The sequence below is a fragment of the Phocoena sinus genome, chromosome 10, assembly GCF_008692025.1.
Source record: "Phocoena sinus isolate mPhoSin1 chromosome 10, mPhoSin1.pri, whole genome shotgun sequence".
Classification (NCBI taxonomy): domain Eukaryota; kingdom Metazoa; phylum Chordata; class Mammalia; order Artiodactyla; family Phocoenidae; genus Phocoena; species Phocoena sinus.
Window position 1 is genome coordinate 88,534,255 of NC_045772.1, and position 16,751 is coordinate 88,551,005.

The 16,751-nt window shown below is 36.7% G+C and overlaps 1 protein-coding gene across 2 annotated transcripts in view; it reads right to left on the reverse strand.

Moving 5' to 3' along the window:
* The window catches only part of PIK3C2G (phosphatidylinositol-4-phosphate 3-kinase catalytic subunit type 2 gamma), a 353,016-nt gene that overhangs the window by 155,630 nt on the left and 180,635 nt on the right, over positions 1-16,751 (reverse strand). For both annotated transcript variants that reach the window (XM_032647260.1, XM_032647259.1), the window contains 5 exons: positions 14,802-14,909; positions 9,994-10,086; positions 8,401-8,530; positions 4,083-4,219; positions 2,056-2,225 (listed from right to left, as the gene is read on the reverse strand). In XM_032647260.1, coding sequence (XP_032503151.1) covers positions 2,056-2,225; positions 4,083-4,219; positions 8,401-8,530; positions 9,994-10,086; positions 14,802-14,909 — 638 coding nt within the window. The remainder of the gene's footprint in view (positions 1-2,055; positions 2,226-4,082; positions 4,220-8,400; positions 8,531-9,993; positions 10,087-14,801; positions 14,910-16,751) is intronic.

Here is a 16,751-nt window from a genome sequence, read left to right on the forward strand (position 1 = left end):
CTTTATGCATCTTTTAACCAGCCCCATGGTCAACACAGATGCTGGTCGAATAAATGAATAAGGGGGTTAACCCGAATTCTCAGTGGACAATACAGCAAAATAAATAAAAGTGTTACAGTTTTAATCTAATCTTAAAATTTCTAGGAAAGAGTGGATTTAGGGAAAGTGTTAAATGAGTAAATTATGCAATATGCTCGTATATGTTAATTAACATTTGTCCTTTATACCAGGTATCCCTCCTCTGTGATGTTCTAATTGTCTATACCTCTATCTCTGCCCTCACCACATTCTGGAGTAATTATTTATGTGTCTGTCTTCCCAGTATTTTAAAGAAAGAGTAAGCCCCACTGAGGTGGTAAATGTGTATTATTCATCTTTGTATCCCCAAGGTTTATCACAGTGCTTGGCACACAGACCATCCTCAACAGATGTGTAAGGAATGAATGAATATGTGGTGACTCTTCCTGAGCTTATTCATTATAGAAGGTAATGTACTGAAAATAATAAAAAGTGAGACAATTCCATTTGTATGCCTCCACAAAATAGAAGCTATCAGTTTATAAGAATTAAACCTTATTATGTAGTTTATATTGGCATTTTAATACCAGATTATGACCATCTGGTGAAAATTCATCTTGTTATATTGTAGGAGACTTTTATTTCCTCTTTTGAAAAGCTATTTTTAGCTAAAAGTGACTGATTAGTCTTTGGAATGGTCTGATCCCATTTCTACTTTAATATGAAGTATCCTTTTTTGGAGCAAGGGACTTTTAGTCTTAGATTTCTGGTTCCCTTGCCCCCAGCTCAAATAAAATAAAACAAAAACCTATTCAACCACCAGTCTTTTCCTTTTCAGTAAATGATATAATTGTTTGTTAAGAACAAAAATCCAGGAGTCATCCTTGAATATTTTCCTTTCTTCTTCTACTTACCGGGCCCATTTTCCCAGCCCATTAATGACTGCCAATGCCAATCAATTGGCAGGTCCTGTGGTTCAGATTCCAAAATATATTCTGAATCTGTCAGTTTTTGCCACTTCTTTACCATTAAGGTCTTGCCTTAACTATTGCAATAGCCTTCTAACTGGTCTCATTACTTGACAGGACAGCAGCCGAGAGCTTTGAAATCCACTGAAATCCATCAATGGTTTGCTTCTGAACGTAAAGTAAAAGCCAACCTCTGCACCATGTCCTCAGTGCCCTACTTGATCTGGCCTCCACCAAACCCTTTATCTTTCCCTCCTACTACCCGTCCCTCTTTATTGCACCTCCAGGCCCCAGGCCTTCTTGCTGTCACTGGAACATGCCTGCTTAGTCCATACTCATGGCTGTTATTTTTGCTGTTCTCTCTTCCTGGAATACTCTTCTCATGGATCTCCACAAGGTGATTACTCACTATACAGCTATCTCTCATTTCTTTAAGGAGGCCTCTTTAAAACAGCATCTCTGCCCCTGTTAATTTCTATCCCATTTCTCTGCTTTAGTTTCTTAGTAAGAAATGAAACTCCTCATTTCCTCGCGTTATCTTTTTTAATGTCTGTCATCCCTACTAGAAAGAGATCAGGGTTTGTATCTGCTTTGTTGTATCCCCAGAGTCTTGAATGGTAGATGCTTACTAAATATTTTTGGAATAATTCAAGCCTAATTTAGTGCAGGAAGTGTGCTCATTTTACATGTAGACCAGGCTGGTGATTGTTATGGGCAATATACCAGATGTATTGAGACCACGAACTCAGGCCTCGTTGTCCATTCAAGGCTTATAAGAAAATGAACATATCATATTTCGTACAATTCAGACTGGAGCAGTATTAGTATCCTGTGGGAGAAGGCCAATTTAGTCTACTAAGAACTTGAGGAAACCTAATTTGTTCCATTAACAGTCTATCAAAAAAAATCTTTCCTTCAATGTTATTGGATACATAATCACGTTTACATTATCTTGGGGAATTTGAGAGATGGGGAACAAGTCATCTGCTGGGTTTCTATGCCATTACATGTTATATATCACTCCGGGAGATTGCTTAATTACATTAATAAACATTATTTGAGCACTGACCTTTTTATCCCTCCAAATGTTTGTGCATGGCCCAGGAATTTTCCAAAGTCAATATGAAACATGTGGCCTGACTTTGTCAGCATGATATTGTCGTTGTGACGGTCACAGACTCCCAGGATGAACGTTACCACACACCAGCCAGCACAGGAATAGAAAAAGTTCCTCAAGGCCTAATCGGTTGAAAAATAATAACACACACAAAAAATGAGCAAACACAGAGGTAATGGTAAAAGTACGATAAAAAGCAAAATTCTATAATCAAGAACCAATTCTACATCTCAGTTGAGTGGATATGATTAAATGGTTGTTTCTTGATATGCTACAGAAGAACATGAAGCAATCTGTTCTTTAGCCGAATGAGTGTTTTTGTTGAAATGGGAGAAAATAACTTTCATTCAGTTAAAGCTAATTTTCAGTTTATTAAAGAGGATTCTTAGTGTTATTTTTTAATGTTGCAAAGGTACAATAGTGGATAGCTTTTTTCAAGATAAAAGAAGAAGGAACAATATGGTACAGTATTGCCTATTCCCATAGAAATTTAAAATATTAATTTTTGAATATTTGAAATTTTTAACACAGAAAAAACTACATTGAGATATCTGTAACACTTTATGTTTATCCTACAAATATGTCATCCAGTTAATGCCCCAAAAGGTTTTGGTACAGTATATACCAGTGAACGCTTGTGCGGGTAGAAGCAGATTCCACTAAGTTAGTTGTGGCTTATGTCTCTTTAATGGACAGAGGTTTCTTGCCAAAATTACTCTTTTTTCAAAAAAACTGTCTCCTGGGTATTCATCGTTTTGATCGATGATGTAACGATGAGTGTAAGCACAAGTGACTGGCTGAGCCACAGGTATGGGCCTCCTCAACTAGCGAGTGGAAGACCACGTGGCTGGACTACATGCCAGGACATCTTATCTCCAGGTATCCCAGGTGCCTGAGAAAGTCTTTAATTTGTCTGTCTAGATTTTCTCTACTTATAAAGTGAAGATAATAAAATATGTCCTTCACATGGTGGTTAAGAACATCAAATGTACATGGAAACACCCCAAACAATATAACTCCAGGGGTTTGTGCCTAACTCAAGTTACAATTTGGGGAATGGCTAAAAAATAGATTTCTAGATAATCTCATCTAATTCCCTGTTACTTGGCCTCCAAAACCTGTATTTTGCTCTATTCCAATCTCACAGAAGTCTGGAGTAGATGAACTCTTGGATCTCTCTTTCATGGCCCAGGCCAGCTAGGGTGACCAAGCCTTCCAGTTTGCCCAGGACTGAGGAGTTTCCTAGAATGAGGGATGTTTAGTGCTCAGAACAGTTCTGAGCAAATCTAATGCTGGCTCATACTGCATCCTTGTGTGAATTAGCATAAAGGTGCCCCTGCCTCTGGGGCAGCTGTACCATTTCATGCCTTGGCAAGTGAAACAAGGCCTGGCTCCAGCCAACTCATCCCCTAATCTGGGAGCCCTGGTAGAGGGTGGAACCTGTACAATTGTAGACTGCAGGCTAGATGCCAAGGTAAAGTGGGAAAATGTTGGCAGTCAAATGGAATAGTATACATTTTGTAAAGTTCTGAGATACAAAAAGATAAAAACTCTATTAGGTATTCCTCAAACATTGAAAGAATGAGGCATGAAAAAATAGAACTTGGAAGAAGAAATACATTGCAATGGAAGGAGGGAGATTTATAGAAAGTACAGGTTGTGTACAAATAGGCACAGGTAACATGAAGGAGGTAGTTTTCAGGAGCATCATCTCAGGTGAGATTGCTGTAAGGGAAGCCGCTGAGCAAAGAGAGTCTTTATTGTTAGCCCAGAATTCCACCCAGAGGGAAAACCAGACACAGAAATTGTTATCTAGGTAATATATCATTTAAACTGTGTCATTATTACTATGCTGATGAATGAATGAATCAGACCTCAAGATGTACTTAATTTACTTTTTCATAAATCAGAATATCTAATGAGCCAGAGTATATCCTTATTTAAGTACATTATTTAAAATTTGCTGCAGAAGGACAAACCTTTTCATAATCCACCTTTAAATGGTTGTGCTGACTGAACCATTTTTTGATTGTATTTTCTTTCAGTGGTCCTATCAGTCCAGAATGGCGATGGATTTTCGCGAGGGTTATAGCATCGGGCACCATCTGCACCAATCCTGGTTGATAAGAAAGAGATTATGGAAATACTTATTTCTTTACAGGATGAGGGATACTTAGGGAAGGCATCTTGATATAGGTAACAACATCAACAGTTGCCAGCACTACTCGGATTACCCTTTTTATTTCCCAACTTCTTCTCTGAAGGAGTTTTACCTAGATGGTATTGCTTCTAATTTTTCCTAAATCCTAGGGAGCGATGAGGCTACTTGTGTTTGGATCAGATGTATCAGAGCTGCTTTAATATTTTTTCTAGAACTACAGTAGAGAGCAAATCTAGATGGTCTCCCAGCGACCCCACTGAGTCAATAGAGCAGTGAATTAATTAACATACGGCTTGTGCATTCATTTACAGTTTAAGGGAGGATATTCAAACTTGTGTAACAAGCATATTTATAATGTAAGTGAATCAGATACAACCTCCGTGACAAATATTTCAAATATATTATAAAAATCAATGTTCAGGTTAATAAAAGCTTCACTGTTCAACGTTTCATTTCTAGTAGTGAACAGAGTAACTCTGCAGTGAACATGTACAGAACCACCTGCTTCTTCCTTCTCAGTCTGCATTAAAGTGAAACTATGATAACAATCTTTTTAAGGGAGCATATATTGACTGAACTTCAATAGGAGCTTTGCCCCACTAGCCATGTATCCATCAAGGTTTCTTTTCATTGTGTTCCTAAGGTTATTGGAATGTAAATATTTTCAAGCCTTCTGATTTTTATTCTGCACAGAACAGCAATTTAAACCCAGTATTTAAAATTCTCCCAGGACTAATGTCCACAAAACAACCTGTAATGCACAGTTCTATAAATAAAGTCATTGAAAGAAATTAAAGTCTAGAATTTCTGATTTCCACAATCTTGACAACTGCAAGAGTTGAAAACACAAATGCCCAAAGGGACCAGGGACATAAACCTAACTATATGAAAAGACAGAAGATTAAGTTTTAAAAATTGACTATTTCATGGTCTACCTTAAAAATATTCAAATTAAACAACAAACAAGAAGATCACTGTAATGGTAAGCAAAACATTTCTCAGTGCTGGATTTGGCCAGTGGCAGCTGGTTGCAGGTTTAATCTCTCTCTCTCTCTCTCTCTCTCTTTTTTTCAGCCTTAATCCCTTAATATCCAATAGCCCAGCCCAGCCCAATCATGACTGTTAGGCATCTATTGATACATTGCCTTATTAGAAAGAAACAAACATGGAAAGTGGGAATTGAATGCTGCAAAAATAACCTATTAAAATCTATTTGTTAAAAACAAAAAGAAAGAAGGAGATGTAACATCCCAGAGATAAATCCTGGGCATATCTTTAATATCATAACACTTCTCCCTTCTCCCCCAACAGTATTCGGCTCTTGTGCTAGTTTTCTTGTGCTTATAAAGTGAGATAGCAAATGTAAAGCACTGCATTTAACAGTAATATAATTACTCTAAAAAGAGTAATATAATTCTACTTTCTAATCCCGAAATTTTCCCTCATTTCTCCAGTTCCTCCATTTAACACTTCCTAACACAAAACCACCTTCTACCTGGTTCCTGTGTGCCTCATTGCTACCTTGCATCTGACCATGCCCCAAATTAGGACTTATATTACTGCACCCTTTAGATAGGGTGCTGTAGCAATGTCAGTTACTCCTCAGACCACATTTGTCTTCAGGGAGTTAATCACTGCTAAATCCCAAGCCATTTGTCATATCTTTCATTGTTGACTACCCAGAAAACTTTGCACCTAATTTATAACAATCATGGTGGCTAAATTCTGCTCATTAATTAAAACCATAAATTACATTTCATACATTTTAAGCTAGTATGTATCACACACTTTTTAAATACTTCTAGCATAATTCTGTGCACAGTAATATGTGTGGCTCCATTCCCATAGCTCTCTAATGCAGATTCCTCAAAATTTAATGCCCATATGTATTACTTGGGGATCTTGTTAAAATGTAGGTTCTGATTTAGTAGGGTGGGAGTAGGGTCTGAGATTCTGAGTTTCTAACAAGCTCCCAGGTGATGTCAATGCTCCTGGTCCACAGGTCATACTTTAAGTAGCAAGGTTCTTAGGGACAAAACTTTTCAAGATGGTATCACACAAGGCAGTGGTTCTCAAAAAGGTGTGCATGAGAAACTCCAGAGCAGCTTTTTGCAATCACTGAGACTTGAGCCTCAGTCCCCCACCCTCCGTCCCCTCCCCCACCCTCCCCAGTGAAGAGCCTGATATAGCATCCTGCTTGGGTCCTAGATATAGCTGCTCCAACTCTCCTAAGTAATTTTTATGTCCATCAAATCTGGAGCAAATTTAGAGCAATGAAATAAATCCTAAAGAATTTTTATCTGCTCTGATAATCTCTCCCAAAGTTCCTACAACATCATATACAAAGTAGTCATGAGAATTATAGTCAACAATAATGTTGATAAAGCCATGTAAACTTGTGGCCTGGAGTATACTCTCCTTAAGGGCAGCAGCCCTGTTTAGGTCATTTTAGTATTCCCTATCTTACTTTGTGACATTTCTTGAGGGATGTCAACAGTAGATATTCAATAAGCCTTGGAACCTGATTAAAAATGGAAACTAATCTCTTAAAAGAAGACATTTGCTTTAATGATCTCTATTTTTCTTGAAGAATTATCTTTCCAGTACAACCTTACAACCAAAGAAATTGTTGGTAGATAGCAGGAAAGAATAATTTGTCTGTCTTATGACATCTGTAACTTTGGGCAAGTCTAGAGTTATTTCTGCTGGATTATTTTATTAACTTTAAAAGTCTTAGCCTCCATTACTTCCTATGATTATAGACAGAGAAATGAGTAGATGGAATTGAAGAATTCCACTGAGGCTGGTGTTGTATTCAATTTCTGAAGAAAAAGTAATCCACGTGACACCAAAAAGCTCAGCTTGCTTCATCTAAGGTTTATTCTTACCCTTTGAACATATTAGGATATGAAAGAATTAGGTCATTTACGTGAGAAAAGGGAGAGAAAAACTCAAGGAATAATGATCTCAGAGTAGCAGTAATAAAAGAGTTTTAGGAACTAGAACTTTAGAAGGAGTTCAGGAGTGGGATACTTGGCATGGAAACAAGGGCCCTATTATCAGAATCAAAGTAATTGGGCAGTATGGCTTTTAACAGTAGTCCTGAAGTATCCAATTGCAAGTTAAGCTAAGTAGGAGGTGTTTCCATGCTTAGTTTCCAAAATCTTGAGTCACAGTTAGCTGGGGTACTGAGCCTCGCAGTGGGACCTCAGGAACTGGAGGGCCAGGCAATGACAGTTTCTCTTTTGAGATGATGGGTTTAAACTGTAGTTCTGTCTGAATTAAAAAAGAAAAAAAAAAACGGCAACATAGTTCTAGGTCCCCTTTCCAGTTCTATGGTATTTTTATCCCTTTGTTTATGCAGATGCATCTGCTATAATTCATACTAATTAATTTAATGAAATGCTAAGTGGCAATGGCCCCATGTAAAAAAAATTATATGATATCCTAGAAATTATTTCTTCAATTCAGCATGATTGTAATTAAGTACAACTTTTACCTCTGATGTTTGAGTAATTATTAGGGTGGATCTTCAACATTATTTTCATTGAAAATGTGTATAAATGTAATTATATTTCCATATTAGTGGCTTGGCTTTTATCAAGGAAGAGAAATGCTAAAGTATGCTCAAAGTTTGCATGAATGGTCATCTTTGACTGTTGATATTACACTTTACTCAAAAGTCTTTTAGAAACTGAATGCATGTTTATAATGCATTTAGAATTTTCAGAACTCCTTTAAGCATTTGCAACTTTGTAAATTTTGTGTTAATAGGCAACAATTGTATTTTTTGAATGAGTAGACTTTTCTATTATCAGCTTAGAAAAAGAGAAACAAATATGAGTTAATCATTAATGTACTAACCCTTAAGGACACACAAAAGGATATTACAGTTAACATTTGAGTTGTCAAGAGTCCTAATTAATATCTAGAAGGACATTATGCTTTACATAAATCATTTTGGCTTATTGTTTTTGAAAATAATTCTTTGTAAAAAAGAAGAATGACCAGGTTTAGTTCTTTGGATTTTAAAATTTGTAATCTAAAATGAAAGCTGTGGCAACGCTGGGGGCATATTACTGATGAATGCGTGAGATAAATAATGTAAGTCAAACAGCTTTCTAATCTATACCGACCTTGGCCTTTTCCTGTGGATAGACATCTATAAATGATCATTTGCATATCCAGGCCCTCCTGCAGCCAAATATTGTCCATCACACGAATAATCTGCAGGACAAGCATATCCTGACGAAGATCATCTCCAGCCTGTTAAAAACAAAATTATAGACTCCGGGTTTCTACTTGAATTCTACTAAAGGCTTTCAAATATGGTATATGTCATTTCCTTCCTTGAATAATTTTCCAGCCTGACTTAGGGTGGTTTCAATTGTTTTATTAGCACTAAGAATACCTTGTGTTTCTGATAGAAGATCAAAGAAAATGAGAACTTTCTTTTAAATGATTACAGAAGCTTTAGCCATTAAATTAGAAGCTGCTTGGAATGTTGTTCCCTGATAATAATCTTTCAATTTATTATCCATGTGCAATGTCTTAATCTCAAAGTCTGGTGAAGAGAGGTTGGACGAATGTTTATGCAAATTTTAAACTCAGCCAAGTGAAATCTCTAAGGGAAACATTATTTGATGTACCATAAATTTATGCACTGATATACAGTTAGACTACCAAGAGCTTCTTGACTGGGAGTATAAATAGCACACATATAATTCATCAGACTTTCAATCATTGACTTCTCTTGTTATGAAGGCAGTTAAGAAGTTTTCAGAGTAAACAGCCTTTGATAATAATAAGAAATGATAAAGGGGTGTTTTTCTAGCATAGGTGAAGGACATGGAATATGTCCAAAGGGGAAGGACAGTTCTATGCTTTTAACTAATAAGAGGCTTGGTTTTGAAAATGCTTTCTAAATTATATGCAGAAAACTATGCCAAGATGAGATTTTGTGTTCTTCTTTTTTCTTCACCAAAAATGCAGTGCTGGGGGAACATTAATGCTTGAGGTTTACACAGATCACAGCAAAAGTATAGGTATGTTAATCATAATCTTCAAAACTAGTCAGAATCTAACAAAAATTCCACTCTGTGATCTTGTTGTCTGGTTTGGCTGAATAACTTATCAAATTTAACTGAACGACTGGCAAATGCTTACTTTTTACTTACAGCTCCTTTTTCTGTCCCTTTTTCCTACTTGACTTTTACTCTTAACCTTTTACTCTATTGTCCCATGGGATTCATGACAAAGACTGATATGGCCCTTATTTATATTTTATTTAAAAAGAAGACAACAACCCAAATTACTAAAATAAGCAAGTGCTTACAGATAAGAATTTTATGCTAAATCGTGTCATTTGAGTTTCAGCTAATTTTGATTCGAACTTAGTATCTAGACTAAAGGAAGACTCTCCCCCTAGGAACTTTACCACAATTCTGCTTTCTGTATTACTCAAAAGTGATTGCATTATTTCATTTATTGAAACATACCTCCCGGAGTTTTGCACTGAAGATTCATTGGCTTTGAGCCAGTAATGTTTGATTTATTGCCAATCATAGTTTGGCATGTACTATAATTCTGTAAAAATGCAGAATCAAAAATAACTGGAATCTTCTGTGCTGCTGCCAGAGGAAAAGAGCTATAATAATTTCTTTTTGTGAGTAATAAATCAATAGTTCTACCAATGGAATCAATTTGATGTTTCAGGAGGGCTACTGTACCTTAAAAATGACACTGATGTTTTTGCCCATTGGATTAGCATTAATGAAAGTAATCTTCAATGGCAAAGCATTAGATGTGAAATATGAACATGCCTATAGGACAAAAAGAAGAGAAAAATGGTGAGCAAAACAAAGCAAAAAGAACAGTTTCCTTGCAATCATGGTCCCTTGCAGAATTTGTTATATGAGCAAATGTAACACATATGAATAATTCTCACACTTTGGAACAAAGAAACATATTTCTTAAAAAAAAGACTTTAGTCTACCAACCAAAGCCTTTATTTGTAAATTAAAAATGCCAGCTTTTCGGCAGGTTGTAAATCTTCAACTACATTTTTTTCTCACTAAACAGTGATGATGTTTAGGGAGTTTAAATAAACTAAGTAGTATGTAGGTATTGTGCTTATGCTAGTTAGTTAATATCTAAAAGAGGAAATCGCTATTTAAAAAAATATATTTCCTTTTCATTCTTTCTGCCCTGCAGCATACTTTAAGGAAACATGCATATAGAATTAACAAAGACCTGAGTTCAAATTTGGACTCTGTAACTTATCAGCTGTAAGACCTTGGACAAGTTACTTAAATGTTTGTATCCCACTGTAAAACAGGGATAAAATTCTTACCTCACACATTTTTGTAATACGTATATGAGCTAATGGATATAAAATACCTTTTACAGTGTCTGACACTAATTGGGTACTTCAAAAAGATTAATGCATTCTTTTTCACTTTTTGCTAATGAACACTTTCTTATCTTTACAAGTAACAGTACAACATATATGTCCTATTCTCGTTTCTTTCAATTATACTTTACATTTCTATTTTCAGTTTTATGATATCGACTACTGTCCATTATTTTCCTTTTATGTGCTTACAACTGTTTGAGTGTTAAAAGGCTATATGTCTTTAGGTTATTAGAGAGTTCATGTTGACAGCGAAAATTATTAAATCAATACTAAAGAAAGCAAAAGGACTCGATACTTTCAATTCATCAACTTAGTAAAATATGACATCAATATATTTTGAAGGATCAGTTTGAATATCATTATTTCTGATGTCTGAAATCAGTAGAAGTTGAGAGGAAAGGATCTATTTCTTAATCTGTCAACATAAATCTAACCTAATCCCTAAGCAAACAGAAACCCTTGTTTACTGAATCAATTTGAGTTTTATAGTAAAAGGATGAGGCTGCTTGTTAAGTAATGAATTCCCGCTGCAAGAATCAGTCAATCAGGGGACATATGACCTTCTGTCATGGTATTGAATTAGGAAACCCTGTATTAGGTCAGAGTCTAGATCAGTGGTTTTCAAATTCTCCTCATTCAATTCTGGGGGCTGGGGTGGGAGAGTGATGATCTCTTCGAGGTATGCCAAGTCCAGGGAAGAGACAAAGGGCTAAGAAAGGCTGAGGGCAAGGTTTAGCCCCTCTTCTCAATTATATCACTCAGCTATATTGCTTTCATTGCTTAATATTTTGGTTTTCACATGCAGTATATTTTTTGAGAGTCATGGCAAAAATACTATACATTTGACAGCTAGTATGCACAAAGCATTAACTATATGCTAATAGAAAGAGACACCATATGCACCTCTCATAGAGCCTGCCAAAGTTGGTATGAATGTATACACGCATGCATTTCACAGCTGAATGAAGAAGCATTTGAAGAAGAGGGTCTTTCAGAGATGAGCTGAATTTGAAGATTGTGAAAGACATAGATTGGCAAACAGGTAAATGAAAAGGTTTGCTAGGTAGAAAAAGGTAAACAAGGACACCTTAGATTAGAGTAGAAGTTAAAAGTGGATTGGGATGGCCATAACCAAGAGATAGGAAAGAATGAATCAAAGTCTTGGAAGATATTTTATGTAAATGGTGAGATAAAAGATCTGGAATAGAGAAAGGAAGACAAGAAAAGCTAGAATGGAGAAAGGAAGATAGAAACTCTGGTCTTGAAAAGTGAAAATTAGTGAAATAGACTTAAAACAGTTTTTAAAAAGGAAAAGATACCTATTAGTAAATGAAATGTCTGGTCTTTACTTTCCCAGGAGGGGAGAAGGATTGCATTCAGTTATTCCCACTCTCTCATATGATCTACCCCTTAGTGAAACAGGAAATGGTCCATTGTGATTAGTGGTTCCAAGGAGAGACGGGGTGAGAATTCTTCTTATAAAGAAAGTTTAACCAAACCTAAGACCTTTGCTCTCTGTCTTGGAGACCCATGCTTTAAAGAATGGATTGAGCCAGGCCTGAGTACTTCTCCCTAGTGTAGTTTACTGATGGTGATTAAAATAGAATGCTGACTATACATGCAGGCTTTCCTACACTCACTACATTCATGGGACTTCTCTCCAGAGTGAACTGTGATGCACGATAAGCTCAGTAATGACTTTCCCCAAATCACTGCATTTATCAGGTTTCTCCCCAGATGGGCTCTATGATGTACTGTAAGCTTGGTGCTATAAACAAAGACCTTACCATACCCACTACTACATTCATAGGACTTCTAACCAGTATGAATTCTCTGATATGTAATGAGGTATGAGTTTTGACTGTGTATTTTCCACATTTATACGGTTTTTGCTTGTGTGAAGTCTGTGATATAAAATAAGACATTTACTAGACTGAACATTTTGCCATGCCGCATTCAAAAGGCTTTTCTCTGGTATGAATTTGCTCATAGTCAACTAGTTGAGAGATCTGACTGAAGGCTTTTCTACACTGCCATGTATGTGCTTGTTCCCTGGCATGGAGGATCCAGTGTCAAACAAGACATATACTGACTGAAGGCCTTACTACATTCCTTACTGCCGTAAGGCTTCTCCCCAGTGTGAACTCTCTGATGGTCAGTAAGAACAGAGAGTGTTCCCACACTCGCTTGAACATGACGTTTCTCACTTGTGTGAAGTGTCTGACGCTGGAAAACGGTTCTACTCTGCATGAAGGCCTCACACTCGTTACACTCAGAAGGCCCCTCCCCAGTACAGGTTACCTGATGAGCAATGAGCAGGGAACGCGGAGCGAAGGCTTTAACACATTCGTCACCTTGATGAGGTTTCTCCCAGTAATGGAGTCTCTGGTATTTATTGAGATGGGAGGAGTGATGACAAGTCTTCCCACACTCTCACATTCATAGGGTTTGTACCCTCAGTGGGTTCTCAGACGAACCACTGGCTGAGGGGTTTGTCTGAAGGTCTTACTACACTCATTACACTCCCAGAGGTTCTTTCCAGTATGGATCCTCTGATGGCCAACCAGATGTGGACTCTGACTAGAACTCTGCTGCATTTACTGCACCTTCCTATGTGATGTATGTCCCTTCAGACCTCCTCGTTGTTCAGCAGGACTGGAGGACAGACTAACATGTTCTGCAGGTGAGAGAGCATCACCCTCCACATCCGCCCTGCTCACTGCTGTATGCACAGGCACAGCTGACCAGAGCAAGTGGGACAAAGAGGTGGCTCTACTTGGGGCACTTTGCAGCCTCAGGGGAAGTGCCGATGGCTGCAGGTTGCTGTAGGGAAGGAGTGTGGTCCCAGCCACAGCACTATGGGTGATGACTCCTGAACTGGTGATGCCCCCGGCATGGCCTGCTCACCTGGACACTCAGAGCAACGATTCCCTAGAGCTGGTGCCCCACATCACCAAGGCCTGCACAAGCCACAACGCGTATGTAATTTTAATTGAAAACAATCTTTCTATTCCTTAAACAACAAACCAAGAAAGCAGAAGTAAAAAATAACATCTGGACTCAATGAACTATTGATATATTGTTCTTTCTACATTAAGATACTCTGTGTTTTTGAAATGTTTCCATGTATCTTTAGCATCAATCAGTGCATACTGCTAATGATTAAAAGGTCACACAATTTTTAAAAATCCGTGATTATTTGGATTTTAGCCCAGATAGACATATCTCAGCTTATAAAATTGATGCCTTATTTTGTTATTATTCAAAATACGTCTATGCAGCATATTTGGAAAATTTGTAGGGTGTCTTTGCAGCAGCAAAATTGTAAAGGTGACAGTATTAAGCTTCTAGTAAAACTTTTTCTATTCATACTAATGGTCTGATTTTTCTCCTAATTATTAAATTTGTTTTTCTTGACTGTATTCCGACTTTAGTGAAGTAACACTTATTGTGCCTGCATGAGTTTAACCTCTTCATTTTAAAATCTCACTTATCAACCCTCTTTATTAGAGTCTTCTACTCTTGGACTTTTGAGAAGGAATATAATAAAGCTCATTGAGAAAGAATGATTCTAAGTCAGAGAAGGGTGGCTGATAGAGACTTAGGAAGAGAAGGAGTTTGTGAGTACGACGCCAGGAAGGGCTTTCCAGGCATGAGTAAAATCACAAACATATCATATGGCACAGTGACTCATAAGCATCAATGAATTTTAAACTGAATCAAAACTGAGATGTTATAGCTAATGATATACTAGTGTCCTAGGCATGGGCATGTACATAATCTAAATAAGCATGAAATTAAACCAGCCTGCATGGGGTCGCAAAATCAACCATTGTGAATAAGTCAAGAAGTCAATTCAGTGAGAAGTGTCTTCATTTTTTTCCACTGAACTGTGGTTAGTGTGTTTCTAAACCAATGAAATATCTGATGAGGTTAATGTGATACCAACTGGTCACAGTGCATCAAATAGAGCACACACAGTTTGGATGGGACTCAATTACATTTTTCTTAAATAACTGCAATGATAATTTATAAATTGTTTTTGCCATTTCAAAAACATCCAATGAACTAAACAATACAAAATAAAAATACTCAACTTATCTACTGAATATGTTGACTTACATCTCCATCAATTCCCTTTATGCATAGAGCAGGGTTCAGAGGAAGGTGACAGGTATTTGTACACTGAAAGAATTCTTCTAGTCTGCCAAGTTCTTTCTTCAGTACCTCCTGTGAAAAATCATTAGAAGAAGCATCTTCAAAACTGAAAAGAACCGGACTTTTCCTTCAAGTTATAATTTTCTTTTGTTGATTAAATAAACTCCTTAATTCAGGGGTTGCACACTTGGGTGCTTTGGGGTCAGGTGGGTGATGTAGCCACATATGAGGAGGCAGCAGGCTAAAGACAATAGGGAGTACTGGGGAAAATGGGGAAGTAAAGATTGCATGTTCTTTCTGAAGAACTCTAAATTCAATTAAAACCCAAACCAAAACAAAGCACTGTTCTGTTCAAATGAAGCACGATGGATTGGACTTGACCTGTAACCCACCAATTTGCAACCCCTGCTTTAAGTAACTATTAACATGATCCATTTATCATAATTCCCTGAAATCTTAGTTTGTAACTCTCAAGGTTTACACTTAATAGTATAATACTTTTCTTAAAAAAAGTTACATAGAGTAGGAGACAAAATAATGACAAAAAAGATAATTATAGACCGTTGATAAATGTCAGAAGCAGTAATATACATGAACAAATAGTTTACTAAATGTCAATAAGTGTATTTCTGATACTCCCTTCCATAGTCCTCTGTGCATGTGGAAGGTCTGAGACCACAAATGACACCTTTAGAATTGTGTATCCCCTGACACAAAAAAGGAGAAAAACAATAATTCAGAAATAATAATAATTCAAAATTAAAAAAAAAAACTCCTTTTAGCCTACTTTGAAAACCGTTTAAGCCCAATTTTAAAAATGAGGATATCAGATTAATAGTGCTTAACTAACTCTCAAGAGTTTCTTAGCTCTTACTCTGGGTTCACTGCCAAATAATAGAATCTACTGCTCCCAGAATCCAGCAAAACAAGGTGGAGAAATGAGGCCAAGCTCCACAATGGCATTCTTTTTGTCTTCCTCTTTTGTCTTTTCTATACCTCGATTTGCCTGAAGAGCACCATGGAGGGGAACCTCTGCTCTCTTTAACTAAAATCTCTTCACTTCATATAGTTAGGTTTAACTGGGCTTAAAAAAAAAAAAAAAGAAAAGAAAAAAAGCTTACAGTAACTTGTGAGAAATTATAAATGCTTCTCCCACCTCTTTCTTTTTCTCTTTCTATTTTCACGTGAAGAGGTGTTATCACAAGAGCAGCCAGTCAAGGTGAGAGAAATGCATTTATCTGAGAGAATAATGTCAGTATCACTGGAACGTGATGTAAATAGTCAAAAAGGCACTGTACTAACTGCAGCATGCATCTTAAATACATGAGGGATTTTGAAACATAAGAAACAAAGACCAAACCTATACACAAATTTTGTAAATTTTAAGCCAAATTTATTTTACTTGCTTTCAACTTTTTGTCTACCATTAGAAAATAATTAATGATTTTGCAGTAATATGGAGAAATCATAGAACTTTTTTTTTTTTTTGCATTGCCTATCATGTTGCTAGCCTTAAGGCTCTTCTGTGCATACAGAGTTTATATGTCTCCCATTTAAAAATAAAGTCCCTGCTTATACTTTTTATTTTCCAATTTCTCCTAGGTAGGTGAGGTAGCATAGCTTCTGGCATTACTACCAAATGAAGTGACTTCCAGCAAGAAAAATCTTGTGCTAGGAAAAAATTCTGGGACCCTCTGCCTATTTTCATATCATTTTGTTGAAAAGTCTTTTGATTTTAAACAGTGGGTGGAGAGAAACTACAAGCTCCCTTAAGAACAAGATTCATGTTTTAGGCATCTTTCTATCCTTAACTCCTAGTCCGTAGTAAGTACTTGTTATTGAATGAGATTCTTAATACAGTGAATACAGTCCACTACCTCCCTACATCTAGAATGTTGAACTTAAGAGAACCTA